This window comes from Vombatus ursinus, unplaced genomic scaffold (genome assembly GCF_900497805.2).
Source record: "Vombatus ursinus unplaced genomic scaffold, bare-nosed wombat genome assembly UNPS02014863.1, whole genome shotgun sequence".
NCBI classification, from domain to species: domain Eukaryota; kingdom Metazoa; phylum Chordata; class Mammalia; order Diprotodontia; family Vombatidae; genus Vombatus; species Vombatus ursinus.
In genome coordinates, this window is record NW_020954641.1 from 28,019,361 (window position 1) to 28,037,170 (window position 17,810).

Below are 17,810 nucleotides of genomic sequence, written 5' to 3' on the forward strand. Positions count from 1 at the left end.
ATATAATCAGGTAAGGAAGATGCCACAGTTCAATATAATACAAATTTGATTTTAGTTGGGAGAGAAGAGCTGGTGAAACTTCCCAGAGAGGTAGAATCTAAGCTAGGTCTTGAAGGTTGGTTAGGATGTCATGGTTTTGGCTGGGGGTGCAGATGGGGGAAGAGCTAATGGGAGAGAAAAGGAAGAATTTCAGGTAGAAGGAACAGCCTGATCAAAGGGGTGCAGGATGGGAAGTATAGGATATATTCAGGGGAATAGAGAGTAGTCCAGTTTAATGGAGAGTAGCGTACTTGGAAAAGGATAACAAGAAATACAACTAGATTGTGCATAGCACAGTGCCTTGCCCATAATAAATGCTTGTTGAATTGAACTTAATTAAAAGGTAGGTTGGGGCCAGATAATGGAGGGCCTAGAATACCAAAATAAGGAATCTTGTCTGGGCACTGGGGCTGATTGGCCCCAGGGAGTCTGGCACCTGTCATACATGCTAGAGATTGGGTAGACTCAGATATATATATGTACACATACATATATATATATATATATCCAGTGGGTTACTGCAGCAGATTGCTAGTTGGTTGTAAGGACAAAAGGACTTTGAGAGACAGTTGCTCACCTTAAAGGAGATTTCATACTGTTCTCCACCCCAGATCTCCAGGCCAGGGTCGTACCCTCCCAACTCCCAGAACCACTTTCGATCCACAGCAAATAGTCCTCCAGCCATTACAGGAGACCTGTTAGGGGGAAATGGGTCTCAACATGACATATAACTGAAATGCACAGACAGTCCCGTAAAAATCATCACCACCACCACCTTAGAGACATCTGAACCACCCCCTTGAAAAATAAATTCTCAAACCAAAATGATGTTGTTCAGTCACGTCTGACTCTTCATGACCCCCTTTGGGGTTTTATTGGCAAGATACTGGAGTGATTTGCCATTTCTTTCTCCAGCTCATTTTAAAGATGAGGAAACTGAGGCAAACAGGGTTAAGTGACTTGCCCAGGGTCACATAGCTAGTTAATTTTTTGAAACCATATTTGAATTCAAGAAGATGAGTCTTCTTGACTCCAGGCCTGATGCTTTATTAACTGTACCACTTAGTTGCCCTAACCAAAATGATCTGGTGGCAATTCCAATTCTATCCCCACCCATGGAGTATCTGTGTCCCCCTAAATGTCCTTTTAAAACCCAATCAACTACTAAGACTTCACACAGCAACACTAACATTTACAGCAAAAGAAAAAAAAAAGAACCATGACAGAAAGGATTCTTCCAAAAGGAGACAGTAAAAGCATACTGAAGGGAGTGCTGGACCAGGAGTTAGATCGTTTCTAGCTCTAGTCTTATCTCTAACTTAGTTTGCCAAGTCATAACCTTCTTGGGCTTCATTTGTCTCCTCTTTAAAGCAGGATATCCTATTTTGTGGGCTATCCCTACTTTACAGGGATATCTATCTTATCCTTCATCCTTCTTCAGCCAAGTCAGGAAAAAATGGGTTTTAGGCCTACTTCTGCCACTAACTAAATGGTAGTACTGTGTGAAATTCAGCAAATTATTTTCCCTCTCTGGGCCTCCATTTCTTTCTCTGCAAAATGAGGTTTGGACTAGAAACCTTTACCATTTCCTTCCAGCTCTAAGTCTTATGATCTTGTGACTCAATGAACTCAAAGAACGACAGAATCTCAGTCAGGAAGGACTTCAGAGGCCATCTAGGTCAGCTTACATTTGATCAGGAATCTTTTCTACAACATTCTCAACAAATTGGGGCAAATTCCCAACCTTGGAATAACATCACTGAAATCCTACTATTTACTGGATCAGCCCATTCTACTTTTGGACAGCTGTAATGATAAGGAATCTTTTCCTTATATCAAGCCTAAATCTCCTGCTTTTCCACTTTTACCAATGATCTCCCATTCAGTCTCTCAAATACTTGAAAATAAATCTCACATCCCCTTTAATACATCATCTTTTCTCCAGATCAGTCCTTGTATGGCATGGTCTCCAGTTCTTTCACCATTTGGGTCACCTCATTATGGATTGCTTGTCAATACCTTTCTTAATACGTGGAACTAAAACTGGACACAGAACTCTAAGGCACTTTCCAGCTCCAACAGTCTTTCAACTTGTGAGTATTTTCAAATAACGGATATTTTTTTCCTAAAACCAAAGTTTGACTTCATATGTACTGATGTTTATATTGAAAGAGACCTATGCAGATCTATTTTTATATCCTACATAGATTAATAAAAGGCAGCCAGGTGGCACTGTGGATAGAATGCCAGGCCTGGAGTCAGGAAGACATGAGTTCAAATGTGACCTCAGACACTTACTAGCTATGTGACCCTGGGCAGGTCACTTAATCTCTGTTTGCTTCAGTTTCCTCATATGTAAAGTGGGGATAAATAATAGCATCTCCTCCCAGGGTTGTTGTGAGGATTGAATGAGACCACTGTAGAGCACTTAGCACAGTGTCCGGCACATAGTAAGCAAATGTTAGCTGCTATTATTACAAGTTATTATTATTATCTACATATACACATAGATAGCTATTTACCTATTGATAGTCTCTATATAGATAAAGATATCCAAATAGATATTTCCTGGGGTTACTACACATGCCACTCAATCTCATATACCTTCTGAAGCTATATCTGCAGTGCTGTATAGCCATAATTAAGGATCAAAATGATAAGAAATATAGTAGAAAGAACTCTCTTTGAGATGGAAGACCCAGCTCTGTTGCCTGTTGTCCAGTCATCTTACCTCTCACCTCAACTAAACCTTAGTTTCCTCCTTGGCAAAATGGGGGTAATGATGCTTGTACTATTTGTAAAATATAAAGTGGTACAGAAATGAGTTGTTACCATCATTATGAGCCAGAGCCTCTGCAAGATTCCTAATCACCAATGAATGGCATTCATACTCTAATTTTGCTAATTAGGATGGGAAAATAGTCTCAGCTGTTTCACAAAGATTCCCAACAACTAGGGTTAAAATTAACTTTCAATTCCCCAGAAAATTCGAGTCACTAGAACAATCTATGTCGTAAGTATTCCAGGCAATTGAGTTTTACCATATTTATATGTGGATTATGATGCAGACCAGTGGTGTTGGACTCAAATAGAAACAGAGGCCACTAGTCCTTCTGTACAGATCCTTGTGGGCCACATACTGATTTAGTTTTAAAATGTAATGTTATCCATGTTTTATTTTATTTATTATGTTAAATATTTCCCAATTACATTTTAATCTGGTTCAGGATGTACTTACTCTGAAGTGTTGTAGGCCATGTGTTTGACACTAAGGGAAGCAGAAATTTCTAAGATGATTGATTAAAGGAATTAAGAATATTTTGTGTGAAGAAAAAAGAGAGATAGTCACTGTCTTCAAGTATTTGACAAGCTATCACATGAAGAGGAATTAGAACCGTTTTCCTTGGTCCTAAATGGCAGAACTAGGATTAGTAAAAGGAAAGTTACCAGGAGACAAATTTCAGTGAGTACAAGGAAGAATTTTCCTGACAATTAGAATTCCCCAGCAATGGGATGGGTTATCTTGGAAGGTCATGAGCTCCCTGTCCCTAGAACTGATGAAACAGAAGTTGACCAGCAGCTACTCTGTTAGGGATATTGCAGAAGGGATGAGATGATGAGAGCAGTCAGGCTAGAAAAGGAGGAGACAAAAGTCACTCACTAGACTGGGGGTCTCCCATTTGTTTCTGAAAAGCAGCTACTTTTCATTTCCCATTAATGTCAATATGTTGGAGATTGGGAAAGAAAAGTGGGAAGGAGTTGTATTATTGACAATAAAGGCTTTGGGAAAGGCAGGGGAGGGGGCAGTGCTATCATAAATATGGAGAGACCCAGCAAAACAGGGAAACTGTAGATTAAGATTAGAGATGGTTGGCCAACCTTTAAGCTCAATTAGCAGATCCCAATCATCTGGTTGCAAACGACTTATTTTAGGTATTGGTGGAAGAACATGGATTCACACTTTGTTAATTCATTTGAGAGAGAGAATGGTGTTGGACTTGGAGTCAGGAAGACTGAGTTTGAATCACTCCTCAGATACTTAACTTGTTGTATGATCCTGAACAAAAATCACAAACTCTATGGGTCTCAGTTTCCTCATTTGAAAGATGAAGAACTTGAGCTTGATGATGTCTCACGTCCCAACTCTAAGTTTATGATCTTATGATTTTCCGATTTACTGCCAGAGTGGCAGGAACTTTGGTCAGACTCAAATAAGTAGGCTGAGTTTCATGCACTTACTCAAATGGATCACTGGGGTCAGGTTTCTGTAATTCCAGAGGGATGGGGATCCTCTTGTAATACATCTCCCAGTCAAATGCTCCCCGCATGGCATCCCCGGCCTGTGTCTTATACCCAAAGTGATCGTTATCGATCACGTCAATCATCGGGCACACGATGGTCTTTCGGTTCGAAGCGATGCGGTCTGAAGAGGCCGAGAAACATTTATTAAGGAACAAATTTAGATCCCTTTTATCATGGAGATTTATAATACCTACAGGTATCTTAAAAATGATTTCCTTATGCTATTCAACTAGTGCTTGAGTTTGTCTATGCCTCAATTTTATTAACTAGGTTGGCTGGCATAGTACCAGAGAGGCTTCAAGTAGTTGCTGTAACTACATGTGGCTATAGGCAGGTCATTACCCCTCTCTGAGCCTCAGTTTATTTATTTGTAAAATGGGGATAATAATGATGATGATGATGATGATGATGATGATGACAACAGCATTCCCTAACTCATAGTGCTCTTTTAAGGAAGGTGTTTGATAAACTGTATGAATGAGATCACTAGCACAAATTAGCTATCTGAGGAAGTATGTACAAAACAATATTTGATCTACCCAATTGATGTATCAAACAAATAAATCTAGGAAGCTTACAATAAATTATCAGATGCAGAGGAATTGTCATGAGGGACTAGACCAATGCTTCAAAAGCTATGCCAACGCTCTTATGCCTTTCCTTCTGGAATGGCAGGGCTGGGCTGAACTTGCTATGGGAAAGAGGGTGAAGTAGTGGAAAGAGCACTAGATGTGCTGGAAAGCCTAGATTTGGGTTCAGGCTCTCTCACTCTCTGTGTGGCCTCAGTCCAGGCACTGAATTATTCAGTTTTCTCCTCTATTAAATGGTGACGTGAGTACTTGCATTATTCATTTCATAGGGTTGTTGTGAGGAGCAAATGAGCCAATTTATGCAAGATTTTTTTAAGTCATAAAGTGCAACAGAAATTTAAGAGATAACTATATATTTTTCTACTAATAGTGGTTTTCTGTTGGATGATTGACTCTTCAGGTCTGGAAGTAATCTCCTACTGCTGGTCTTAAAAGATGACAATCTGAATTATGTAGAACAACATTATGGCTTTATGGATGAAAGCTATGACCCCATCTATAATGTTCCTTAGGACTAGTGGGGAGAGAGCCTTATGTCTACACTCATGGCACATCATCTGTGGAAAAAAAGAATGATTTTTCCATGTGTGTTTGCTGATTATAAAAATTACCCTCATATATTTCCATAGAAACATAGTTAAGTACTATTTAGACTAGAAGTTTAGCTTTGTGTCATACCACTAAATTCTCTTTATGAGCCATTGAATGACCCCACAATGCCTTAACTCCTTTAAAATACTATAAATTATGCAATTGAATGATGTGTGTTTTTGTAATGAGAGGCAGATGCATATGTTCTCTGGGTTTAATTAAATGAACAATATTTACTAGAAATACTGGGCCAGGGGTGGGCAACCTGCGACCTAGAGGGCCACATGTGGCTGTGAGGCAGCAGGTTCCCTACCCCTGTACTGGGCTTTATCTTTCACCCAGTATACTGAAACACTGGACATTTGGGGCTAGAAGTTCATAAGTAGGTGACAGATATTCACCTGAGTTGTATTAGAAAGCAAATCTTCTACATTCCCTATTATATTTTATGGGTTCTTTTCCCTCACTTAGCCCCCTAAATATGGACTGTTCTACAATGCCAAATCCTTAATCTTCTGTTCTCTCTCAATACTCTGACTTATAGAGCTTATCCTTCAACTATGAGTTCTATGCTAACGACCATCAAATTTAGCTCTCTAGTCCTGTTCCTTGCTTGAGTTCTAGTGCCTAATGTACATCTTTTCCTCAAACTAAATATACTTCAAACTGAAATCATTCTCATTCAGACAAACTAGCTTTCTTGCCAACTTCCCTATCTCTGTTAAACAGGTTGCAAACGCTGTAATCTCCAACTTCCCCTGTTCCTCTACATTAATCACCAAGACTTTCTGCTTATTTCTACAAAATGTTTTTCAAATATGTTCTCCATGCTCATTGATACTACCATAGAGCAGGCTTCTATCATCTCTTTCTCTCATGTCCTTCTAAAAGTACTTATAATCACAGAATAATAGGAGTTTTGTATTTGAAGGGACATCAAGTCCCCACTTCCTCCTGGTAAGCACCATCTCTATAAAATACCGTTGGTGTTTTTTTTTTTTTAATTTGATACATCAGATTGTTGACTCCTATTTAGCCCAGAGTTACTAAAATCCTCATTTTTCTCCCCATACAAATGGTTACTGAACCCTATCTCCTGTATCCTGTTCTTATGATTTCTGAGCTGAAGGGTAGGACTTTTTGTTTATCCCTGTTAAATGGCATCTCGATCATCATTTCACTGTTTAGATCTTTCTAGATCTTTATTTTGTCTTCCAACATATTAAACCTACTTCCTAATTCCTTGTCATTGGCAAATCTGTTAAAGAGGCCAAATCTCTGCGTAGATCCAAAACAGTGATAACAATGTTGAATAGCGACTCTCTTTTCCAATCTTGTGCTCCCTCCCATTTAAGCTTTGTCTGTAGGCAGTCTACCTAAGACCTCCCTTCAGATGACACTGATTTATTAATCACCACTTCTTGAATATGATTATTCAGGCTATTATGAATTCCCAAATCATACAAATAACTTGCTTAAATCCGGGAATACCATGTTTATGGTATCTGCGTGAATTATTAGTCAAGTAACCCTGTTAACAACAAATCCCTGTTAAAGAAGGAAATGAGGTTAATTTCTTATGACTCATTCTAAGTATACCTGGGCCAAAGAATTGAACCTTCCCTTCTCTTTTTCCCCCTGCCCTTCTTTCTTTCCTTTTTATATACTTCCTTCCCTCCCTTTAATTTCAGGCCTATTAATCTTCAATTTCCAACAAGATGGTAAGTTACTTGAAGGAAAGGATCACAGTTTACGTATCTACCATGGTGCCCAACACAGATCTGGGAATGCACTGAATGTTCAACAAATGTTTCCGTTGGTTGAATCCATGCAGAAAGATAAGTCAAGAAAGGAGCCAGATACTGAGAGCCTATGTTCCTGTCCAATAATCAACCACCAGGTCATTGCTGTGCCTCTTTACCTAGTAAGGGTGGAAGCCAATTGACATTAGCTTCACAGTGTGAGTCCAAAAATGTAATGACATCTCCAATGGCCACTGAAGCCCCCAACATCCGAGTCCTTATGAGCCCTTCCCTCTTCTTGGTTCGGAGGATTCTTACACTCGGAAACTGGGCCATGTAATCTTCCAAACGCTTCTTCAGGTGTTCTGTGCACAGACAAGAAAAAAAAAGACAGGTTAGGGGTGATATTAAGAATAGCTTCTTATTGGGGACAGTTAGGTGGCACAGTGGATAGAGCACCGACCCTGGAGTCAAGAGGACCTGAGTTCAAATCCGGCCTCAGACACTTAACACTTACTAGCTGTGTGACCTTGGGCAAGTCACTTAACCTCATTGCCTAGCTAAAAAAAAAAAAAGAATAGCTTCTTATAGTAGGGTTCCTCTATATAGTATCTCCCTTTGGAGGCTGAAGCTGTGAACTGTCAACAAAGCCGTATTCCAGGGCATGGAAGGCAGAAGCAGGACATGATGTGGTGTGCTGGTACATTGAATTAGGTATTAGGAGATTTGGGCTCTAACCCTGGATCTGCCATTTACCTACTGTTTGACCTAAGGTAAGTCATCTATCCACTCCAACTCTCAAATTCTTCCTCTTTATAATGAAGGGGTTGGATTCTAATGTCCCCTTAACACTAACATTTTATGTTCCAGGATCTGTTCTGTCTCTGAAATTATACATTCTCTGGTGATTTCTAAGTCTAACATTATATGTTTTAAGTTTCCTTCCAGCTCTAAAATTCTTTGATTTGGTCATTCACACAGACGATCACAGCCAGCTCCTGGCTCTGGGCAGTATAGCCTGATTTTGCTAGTTTTCCTCTGAGGTCAGAGCTCAGTAATGATTGGCTTCCTCTGATTCATGGACTCAAGCCTTGAGCCTTTTTCACTCTTTAAGATACAGTACTTAAAAATACCCATTCTCCAAAAAAGCATTTTATTGATACTTTTGTTTTTTATATCCTCTTTACTTCTTAATATGGTTCTCCTTCTCTCCTGCTCAGTGAGCTGCCCATTAAGGCAAAAATAAAAAAATAGAAGAGGAAAAAAAGTAGTCCAGCCACCACCCTAACCATATCTGACAGGATATGCAATGTTCCACATCCATAACCTACCTTTCTACAAAGAAGGGAAGGAGGCTTTTCTCCAGGGTCATGGTCCCTAATGTTCTTTATAAAAAAAGATGTTTCCATTCTTCTAGCCCCTTTGATTTAAAAACTTTCTCAAATCCAGCAATTCAAAGAACACTTTTTGGTGTTCACTATGTACAATGTCCTGTGTTTGGCAAGAAATGAAATAGAAAGATGAATAAGACAAGGCTTGACTCTTAGAGGACGCACCACCTAGCGGAACAGAAAAGATATGAACAAAACAGCTATGATAAAAAACAGATCAGAAATGCCAAGTAGGAAGAAATCATCTTCTTGAGATTGCAGAAGGCTTCCTGGAGAAGGTGGTATTGCAGCTGGGCCTTGAAGACTTTCAATAGAACCTTCTGTAAGACCCAGGACACTTGTGTTTTTCCCCCCACAGCATGTGCAGCTGGAGCAATTACTATGTGCACAGAGATTAGTTAATGGGTTCAGTAAAATTGGAACTCCTCACTGTTTGCTCACAAAGATTAATACAGCTTCCCTTAGCCGGTGGCAGCTTCTGCTGGAACCAGAAATCAATTCCCCCTAATTCAGCTGCTAAATCTTTCCAAAGGAGTTTTTCTATGAGATCAGACAAGATATTAAGAGACATGATGACATTACAGATACACTGCTCTATGGTCAGGAACTCTATCAAAGTCAAGGATAAAAGAAAGAACAGAAATCTATAGCTATCATCTTTGACTACAGCTCATTTACCACCTGGTGACCATTTCAGGTCACTAAAATGGCAGTGAAATTTTCTCTTTCTAGGATGCACACTCCTAAAATTACCCTTCCTTGTTCATGTATTGAAGACCACCCCAAGGTAGAGAGGTATCACTAAATTCCCCTTGACACAGATGGCTGCTGTTAATTTGAGACCTACTAATTAATCCCTGCTGACAGGTCATGAAAGTCTGAATAATTATTTGGGAAGCAATTAGGCTTTTCTTTTTCAGTCTTTATTAGAAGGCTCATTTCCATAAAATCAAAGATGTGATAATTTAATAGAATCAATTCCTCTGATAAAGAAGTTTTTACAAGTCACAGAAGGGGAGAAAAGGGATTTACAATCATAAAACAGAAATTCAGAGTTGGAAAGGAATGTAGAAAAGAGAATGTTTACAGGTAGAGGGATCCTTTGAGATTATCAATTCCAATCTGTTCATTTTAGAAGTGAGAAAGTGAAGACTAGAGAGGTGAGGTGACTTGTCCAATGTCACATAAGTTAGTGGTGAAGCTTAGAGAAGAGTCTAAGTCTTAACTGTGTAATCATGGGCAAGTCATATATTATCTCTGAATATGACTTCATTGCCAACTAGAGATACCTGTTGTGAGATACTGAAGATATTGCATATAAAATATCTCTGTAATATAAGCTGATATTACCATTAATTACTATGCTTTGAGTATGCCCAGTTATTGGTACTAGTAATACAGGGAAAAAGAAAAAAGCAATAGTTTATCAAAATGATTTAGTGGGTTTTTTTAGGGGGAGGGGCAGAGTTGAGGAGATGAGAGATTTTCCGTAGTTTAAAACAATTTTTTGAAAATCTTTTAAAATCTCATCTAACTGTCCATCTTTTTGTACCCACCTTGCTCTTGTAGTCATATAGTCAATAAGCATGTATTAAGTGCCTGACTATGTGTCAGGCACTGTGCTAGATACAAAAAGAGGCAAAAGACAGTCCCTGCCTGCAAGGAGCTCATAATCTAATGGAGGAGACAACAAACAAATATATACAAAAAGACTATATATGGGATAAGAAGGCAATAATTAAAACAGGGAAGACACTAGAATTAAGAAAGATTGGGAAAATCTTGTAGAAGATGAAATTTTAATTGACACTTAAAGGAGACTAGGGAGGTCAATAGGTAGAGATAAGAAAAGAAAGCATTTCAGGAATAGGGGACATACAGAGAAAACACCCAGAACAAAGTGATGGTGTGTCTTGTTTGTGGATTGAAGAGTATGTGGCAGGGAGTAAGTTGTAAGAAAACTGGAAAGATAGGAGGGGGATAAGTCATGAAGATTCTGAGTGATGAACCTAAGATTTTGTATTTGTACCCTCTGGACCACCAAACTTTTTGAGGCTATGCTCTAGGGGACTTAATCCATTTGATTCTGGAAACATCCCCCAGGGATTGGTGAGTGAGTGAGCAAAAATTCAGATGGCACATTCTATTTAGCAAGTCCTAGACTATACTTCACATCCCATTCAGGCTGGCCATTTTCTTGCCACCTGCCTTCCATGTATCCCATCTCCCTCCTCTCTTTCTATTTCTTGCTCTAGAGACTATAATCAAATCAATACTGTGGAAAGCATGTGTCAATCAACTCCCCTAGGGCTCCTCTTATTCCTGTGACTTTCCCTCAATGGCAGGAACTGCCTCATTTATTATTTGTATCCCCAACATGTAGAATAATTCTTGGCATAATGTAAATGCTTAATAAGTGCTTCCATTCATTTTGCAGCCTCCTTTATGTGTGGGAATTGGGAAAAGCGAATCCTCTGGTGACAGATTCTATTGCCACAGCTTCAATCAAACAATACTATGTGATTTTTTTGATGGTCAATTTCTACAAAGAAATAAGGAGAATTAAGAAAACAAGAATAACTCCATCTCATACTTGTGAGGGTATGGGACAAAGCCTCTTTCAAACTTGGGCTACATCTATATATGAAGGGGTCAGGGATGTAACTGAGCAGGTAGCAGAGACAATCACCTTGTCTCCTGAAATTTATTTGCCTTTTCAACCTTTTTTTTCTGCCTATTCCTCTACACTGGCAAACAGGAGAGACAGATTTTTAAAAACTGGAGGACCCTTAACTATTATAATTATTAAGCAAATAACTGTTGCTGTATAGCCTAGCTTTCAGAAATGAAAATTTGGGAAGTAAATTGAATAGTCATCATAGGCTAGGATAAGGTCTCTGTCCCAGGGGACAGAGCCTGTGACCAGAAGAGAAACTGAAAGAAAAGACCAAGCCTAAGGTGATTAGCAAACTGGGACAACACTGCTCTTTTTTCTAAAGAACTTGGCACCTGGGGCTGATGGCCTGCTCAGGAGATAGGAGACCTTAGAAGTCAGATACTGAGGGAATAAAATTGGAGAAAGCTTCTGTTTTCTAAAGGAATAAGGCAGCACCCTAGTCAAGGAGTTGGAGGCAGTGGAGACCAGCAGAGCAAGCAGTGAGCTGAGGAGACTAGTGTCAAGGCAGCCACTATGTGTGTGTCCCCCTGGACACATGTGCTTCTACTACACATATCCATACATGAGAGCCTCAGCCACATGAGTTGCCTACATAAGTGTCTTTCCCTTTATGTTTCTCATGTGTGATTTCTCTAATAACCAATGCTGTGTTTATTTGTGGGAGAGTGTGTCCCAGGTTTATGGAAGAAATGTTTTGTTTTTTATTTTAATTTTTTTCCATTTTCTTTTATAATTCTGAACTCAATAGACAACAAATAAAACCAGCATTTCCATTCACATCATGGAACAGGAGAGAACTGTACATGAAACTACAAATCTTGATTATGTAGGACTTGCCTTTTTTTTTTTAAAGTATAAAATAAATTCCGATATATGTAACTTTCAAAGCTGTCCTACTTGTTTGTGATTCTTTCTGGCCTTCCTTTTGTTCTCTTCTCACTTTTTGTGGGAGGAAGGGCCTTATTACTAATCCTGCCCCACAATGAAAAAGAAAATCCTTGTAACAAATATGCATTTTCAAGCAAAATAAATTTTGATGCCAACCAAGTCCAAAAATTCAGGTCTTATTCTGCTTCACAAATCTATCACCTTTCTGCCAGGAGGTGCTTCATGCCCAGTCATTTGGAATTGTGATGGGTCACTACACTGACCAGAGATCTTCAGATTTTAAAAGCTGTTTGTCTTTACAATGTTTTTATTGTATAAATTGTTCTTCTGGTTCTACACCCTTAAGTATGCTTCAGTTCACATAAATCTTTGTAGGTTTCTCTGTAACCATCCTTTTCATTAATTCTTAAGTGCAATAATATTCCATTACAATTATACATTATAATATGTTCAGCCATTCTCCAGTTGGTGGGCATCCCCTCAATTTTCCAGTTTTTTGCTACCACAAGAGTCACTTATGTACATTTGAGTCTTTTCCCTCTCTGATCTCTTTTGGGACATGTGCTTGGTGTTGTTGGGTTAAAAGGTATACGTAGTTTGGTGTATAGTTTTCAATTGCTTTCCAGAATTGGCACACAGGTGTACCAATTCACAGCTCCAACAATAGTGCATTAATGTGCTTGTTTTCCCATATCCCAACCAACATTTGTTATTTTTCTTTTTTGTCATTTTTTCCAATCTGGTGGGTGTGGGGTGGAAATGCAGAGTTGCTTTAATTTGCATTTCTATAATCATTAGTGATTTGGAGCATTTTTTTCATATAGTATTGAATATTTCATTTCCTCCTTTAAGAACTGCCTATTCATATCCTTTGACCATTTATCAACTAAGGAATAATAACTTTTGTTTTTATAAATTTGAATCAGTTCTTTATATATCATAGAGATGGGTTGTTTAGTAGAGAAACTTGCTACAAAGACTCCAACATTTAACTCTTTCCCTTCTAATTTTAACTGCCTTGTATTTGTTAGTGCAAAAACTTAATTCTGTGCAATTAAAATTTCTGTTTTATCTTCTGTGACCTTCTCTTTTTCCTTGTTTGTTCATGAGTTCTTCCCCACCCCTCCCCCCCATCCATAGTTGAGAGAGAAAACTTCTTCCTTGCTCTGTTAATTTGTTTTTGATGTCTTTTAAACTTTAAGTTACTTACACATTTGGAGATTGTCTTGGTACATGGTATGTGCTGTTTGTCTCTATCAGGGGTTCTTAATGTGGGGTTAATGTACTTGTTTAAAAATATTTTATTAACAATTTTGATATAATTGGTTTCCTTTGTAATTCTATGTATCTTATTTTATGCATTTAAAAACAATATTCTGAAAATATTGCTTTAACTAGCACCAAATTATTGATGATTGCTATTTTGTAGTATAGTTTGAGGTTAGTTATGACTAGGCCTTTTTTCTTCCCAATTTTCTTCAGTACTTCCCTTTCTTCAACTTTTGTTCTTATAGATGAACTTCACTGTTTGTTCTAGTTCTATAAAATAATCCTTTGAGGGGCAGTTAGGTGGTACAGTGGATAGAGCTCCAGCCTTAGAGTCAGGAGGACCTGAGTTCAAATCTGGCCTCAGACACTTTGACATTTAATAGTTGTGTGACCCGGGGCAAGTCACTTAACCCCAATTGCCTCACCAAAAAAAAAAATCCTTTGTTAGCTTGATTAGGATGGGACTAAATTATATTGGCTCTGCCTACCTATAAGCAACTAACATTTTTCCAATTACTTAGGTCTCTGTTTCTGTAATGAATGTTTTGCAATTATTACATAGTTCCTTTGTGCAGTTTGTTAGACTCTCAAGTGTTTTATATACTCTCTAGGTATTTTAAATAGAATTTCTTTTTAACCTTTTCTTTTGGGTTTTGTTGATTGTATAAAAAAAGCTGATGATTTAAATGGATTTATTTTAGATCCTGCAACTTCACTGAAATTAGTTTCTTCGAAAATTTTAGTGTCCCTAAGGTTCTCTAAGTAAACCATCATTATTATCTACACAAACTGGTAATTGTTTATTCTTTTCCTATTGTTAGTCCCTTATTTTTTGTTTTGTTGCAATATCTAGAAGTTTATATAGTTCTGGCTCTTGGTTTTATATAAGTATTTTACCACATTAAGGAAAGCCCATTTATTATTATTTTTTGGCAGGGGGAAACAAAAAATAGATGTATTTTGTTTATAGTTTTTAATGCATATATTGATATAGTCATGTGATTTTTATTATTCTTGTTATTAATATCCTCTTACAGCAGTTAGATGGTGCAGTGCACTAGGTTTGGAGTATGGAAGACTTGAGTTCAAACACAGACTCAGATATTTACTAGCTGGGTGTGACCCTTAACTCACTTTATCTATCAAGACATCTAAGCTTTGTATGCCTCAGTATCCTCAACTGTAAAATGGAGATAATAATATTACCTACCTCACAAGATTGTTGTGAGGAACAAATGAAATAATGTTTGTAAAGTGCTTAGCGCAATGCCTGATATATAGAAGATGTATTATAAATACTTGTCCGTCCTTCCCCCTCATATTATACTTATAGTTTTCCTAATATTGAACTAACCTTGCATTTCTGATATAAATTCAACCTGGTCATAATGCAGAATCTTTTTGATATGATGCTATGGCTTCTTTGTTAATATTTTAATTGAAATGTCTGTGTCAATATTTATATTGGAGATATTTCTGTTTTGTCTCTCCCTGGTTTAAGTATAAAGACTATATCTATATCATAGAAAGAATTCAGTGGACCTCCTTCTTTCTAATTTTTTTCATAGCTCATGTACTATTGGAATTGATTATTCTTCAATTTCTGATAGAATTCATTTGTAAATGTGTCTGATCTTGCAGTTTTTTCTTAGGGAATTCATTTATGGATTTCCCACCCCTGAGACTGGGTTATTTAAACTCTATTTCATGTTCTGTTGACCTAGGAATTTATATTTTTATAAATAATCACTAATTTCATTTAATTTCATTCATTAGTCTTTATTGGTATATAGTTGAGCTATATACCAACACCAAGGTTTCTAATAATTGTCTTTATTTCTACTTCCTTTGTTGTAAACTCTTCTTCATTTTTGGTACTAGCAATTCAGTTTTCTTCTTTCTTTTGCTAAAATCAAATATTCTAGTGGTTTATCTATTTTATTGAGTTTAAAAAAGTCCCAGCTCATACTTTAATACTTCAGTAATTATTTGACTTTGGTATAATTAGGGTTTTTAATTTGTTGGTTTTGCAGGGTTTTTTTTTAAATAAAGTTGAGGACCAGTTCATCGATATCTCCTCTCAGTGATGCAAAGTGTTTAGAGATGCACATTTTCTCTTTCACTGATGAAAAGTGTTTAGAGATACAAATTTTCTCTGGAGTACTGTTTTGTTTGCATCCCCAAAATTCTTGTGCACTATCTCATTGTTGTCATTATTATTGATGGAATTTTCTGCTGTTTCTGTTTTATTCTGTGACCCAATAATTCCTTGGGATTGAATTATTTAGTCTCCAATTAATTTTTAATCCTTTCTTCAACAACCCTTTACTGAACATAATTTTTGTTGTATTGTGGTCAGTAAAGGATGTTTACTATTTCTGCTTTTCTGCATTGTTTGTGAAGTTTTTATTCCTTAATATATGGTTAATTTTTTAAAGTTGCCATACAGTATGAAATATATGTATATTCCTTTGCACGCTCATTCAGTAACCACCAGAGACTTATCCTATCTAACTTTTTAAAAATTCTATTCAGTTCTTTAGCTTCTTTTTGGGTTAGATTTGTCTAAGTATGAAAGGGGTACATTGAGGTCCCCAACTATTAAAGTTTTAGCATCTACTTCCTGTAACTTGTTTAGCATTTCCTTTAAGTATTTGGATGCCATGCCATTAGGTACATATGTTAAGTATTGGTGTTATTTTGTCTATAAAACCTTGAAGCATATAGTATCCCTGATTTTTCTCTTAATGAAATATATTTTTGCTGTTTGTTGGAAGTCACGAATGTTATCCTTAATTTTTTTTTAATTCATCTAAAGCAAAACAGATTTTGCTTTAGCCCCTTATTTTAACACCATGTAAACCATTATGTTTCAAGCATGTTTCTTATAAACAACACATTGCTGGATCCTGCTTTCTCATCCACTCTGCCATCCCATTCACATTCAGTTGTGACCACTGATATGTTATACTTTTTCCTCTTTTTGCTTCCCCTCCCCCTTTAAAAAAAATTACAGAGAAGGTAGTGAGCAAGAAGTGTGCTTAGTACCAGCAATCTATGATTGATGCAGTTTGCTTTTGCCCTACTGCCCCTTTTCTCTTCACTAATAGTTTCTTACCTTTCCTTTCTTTCCTTTTAAACCCTTCTTCACAATCCACTCTTGGAGGTTATACTTAGAATGTACTTCTACACCAAAGTGTTCGTGTGTGTGTGTGTGCATGTGTGTGTGTGTGCATGTGTGTGTGCGTGCGTGCGTGTGTGTGTGTGTTCTATTCTCCTTTGCCCAATTTAGATGAAAATGAATTTCAAGTGATGTATGCTCCCCTAATCCTTCCTTCTTGTTTGCATAGTTTTGTATTTGCACATCCAATTATGTGAGATAGTATGTTCCCTAATCCCTTTCCATTTTCTTCCCCAGTGTTGTTTTTCCTCCTTATTTATTCTCTTATTAAAACATAACAAGACCACTTTTACTTCCTCTGATTTAACTCTCTAAGACATCTGATAACTTTAAGATTCTAAAGGGATACTTATTTCTTTCCTTCCTATTACAAGGTTAGTTCTTTGTCCTTATATAGTCCCTTTTGATTGCTTATATGTATTTACCCTTTTATTGTTTCTCTTGACTCCTGTGTGTGTATTTCAAATTCTCTATTAAGTTGTTTTATACATCAGGAATGCTTGCAAGTCTTCTGTTTCATTAAAGATTCATTTTCCTCCTTGTTGGATTACACTCGACTTTTCTTGGTTTTAGGCCTATATCTTTAGCCTTTTGAAATATTGCATTCCAAGCTCTCCATTTCTGCACAGTGGCAACCATTGAATCTTGTATGCTCCTGACTGTGGTCCCCAGTGATTTAACTATTTCTTTCTGGATGCTTGCAATACTGCACTAGGTGGTTCTGTGGATAAAGCATAGGACCTGGACCCAGGAAGACGTGAGTTCAAATTTGGCCTTAGAGACTTACTAGCCTTGTGGGCAAATTATTTAACCTCTGTTTGCCTCAGTTTCCTCAACTGCAAAATAGGGATAATAATAATAATAATACCTACTTAATGGGGTGTTGTGAGAATTAAATGACATAATATTTGTAAAGCACTTAGCACAGTGCCTGGTACCTAGGTTAATAGCTTAAATAAATGTTTGTTTCCTTTCTTTCTTTTTTCTTGATAATTAATTAATTTATTTTTAGTTTTCAACATTCACTTCCATAAGATTTTGAGTTTTAAATTTTCTCCCCCTCTCACTCCTCACCCTTACCCAAGACAGCATGCAATCTGATATAAGCTCTACTTACACATTCATATTAAGCATATTTGC

General features: G+C 37.3%; 1 protein-coding gene across 2 annotated transcripts in view; it reads right to left on the minus strand.

Annotated features, from left to right (window-relative positions):
• The window catches only part of GALNT10 (polypeptide N-acetylgalactosaminyltransferase 10), a 166,737-nt gene that overhangs the window by 27,567 nt on the left and 121,360 nt on the right, over positions 1–17,810 (minus strand). For both annotated transcript variants that reach the window (XM_027841980.1, XM_027841981.1), the window contains exons 5-7: positions 7,444–7,629; positions 4,279–4,462; positions 617–734 (exon numbers count right to left, since the gene is read on the minus strand). In XM_027841980.1, the coding sequence (XP_027697781.1) occupies positions 617–734; positions 4,279–4,462; positions 7,444–7,629 (488 nt within the window). The remainder of the gene's footprint in view (positions 1–616; positions 735–4,278; positions 4,463–7,443; positions 7,630–17,810) is intronic.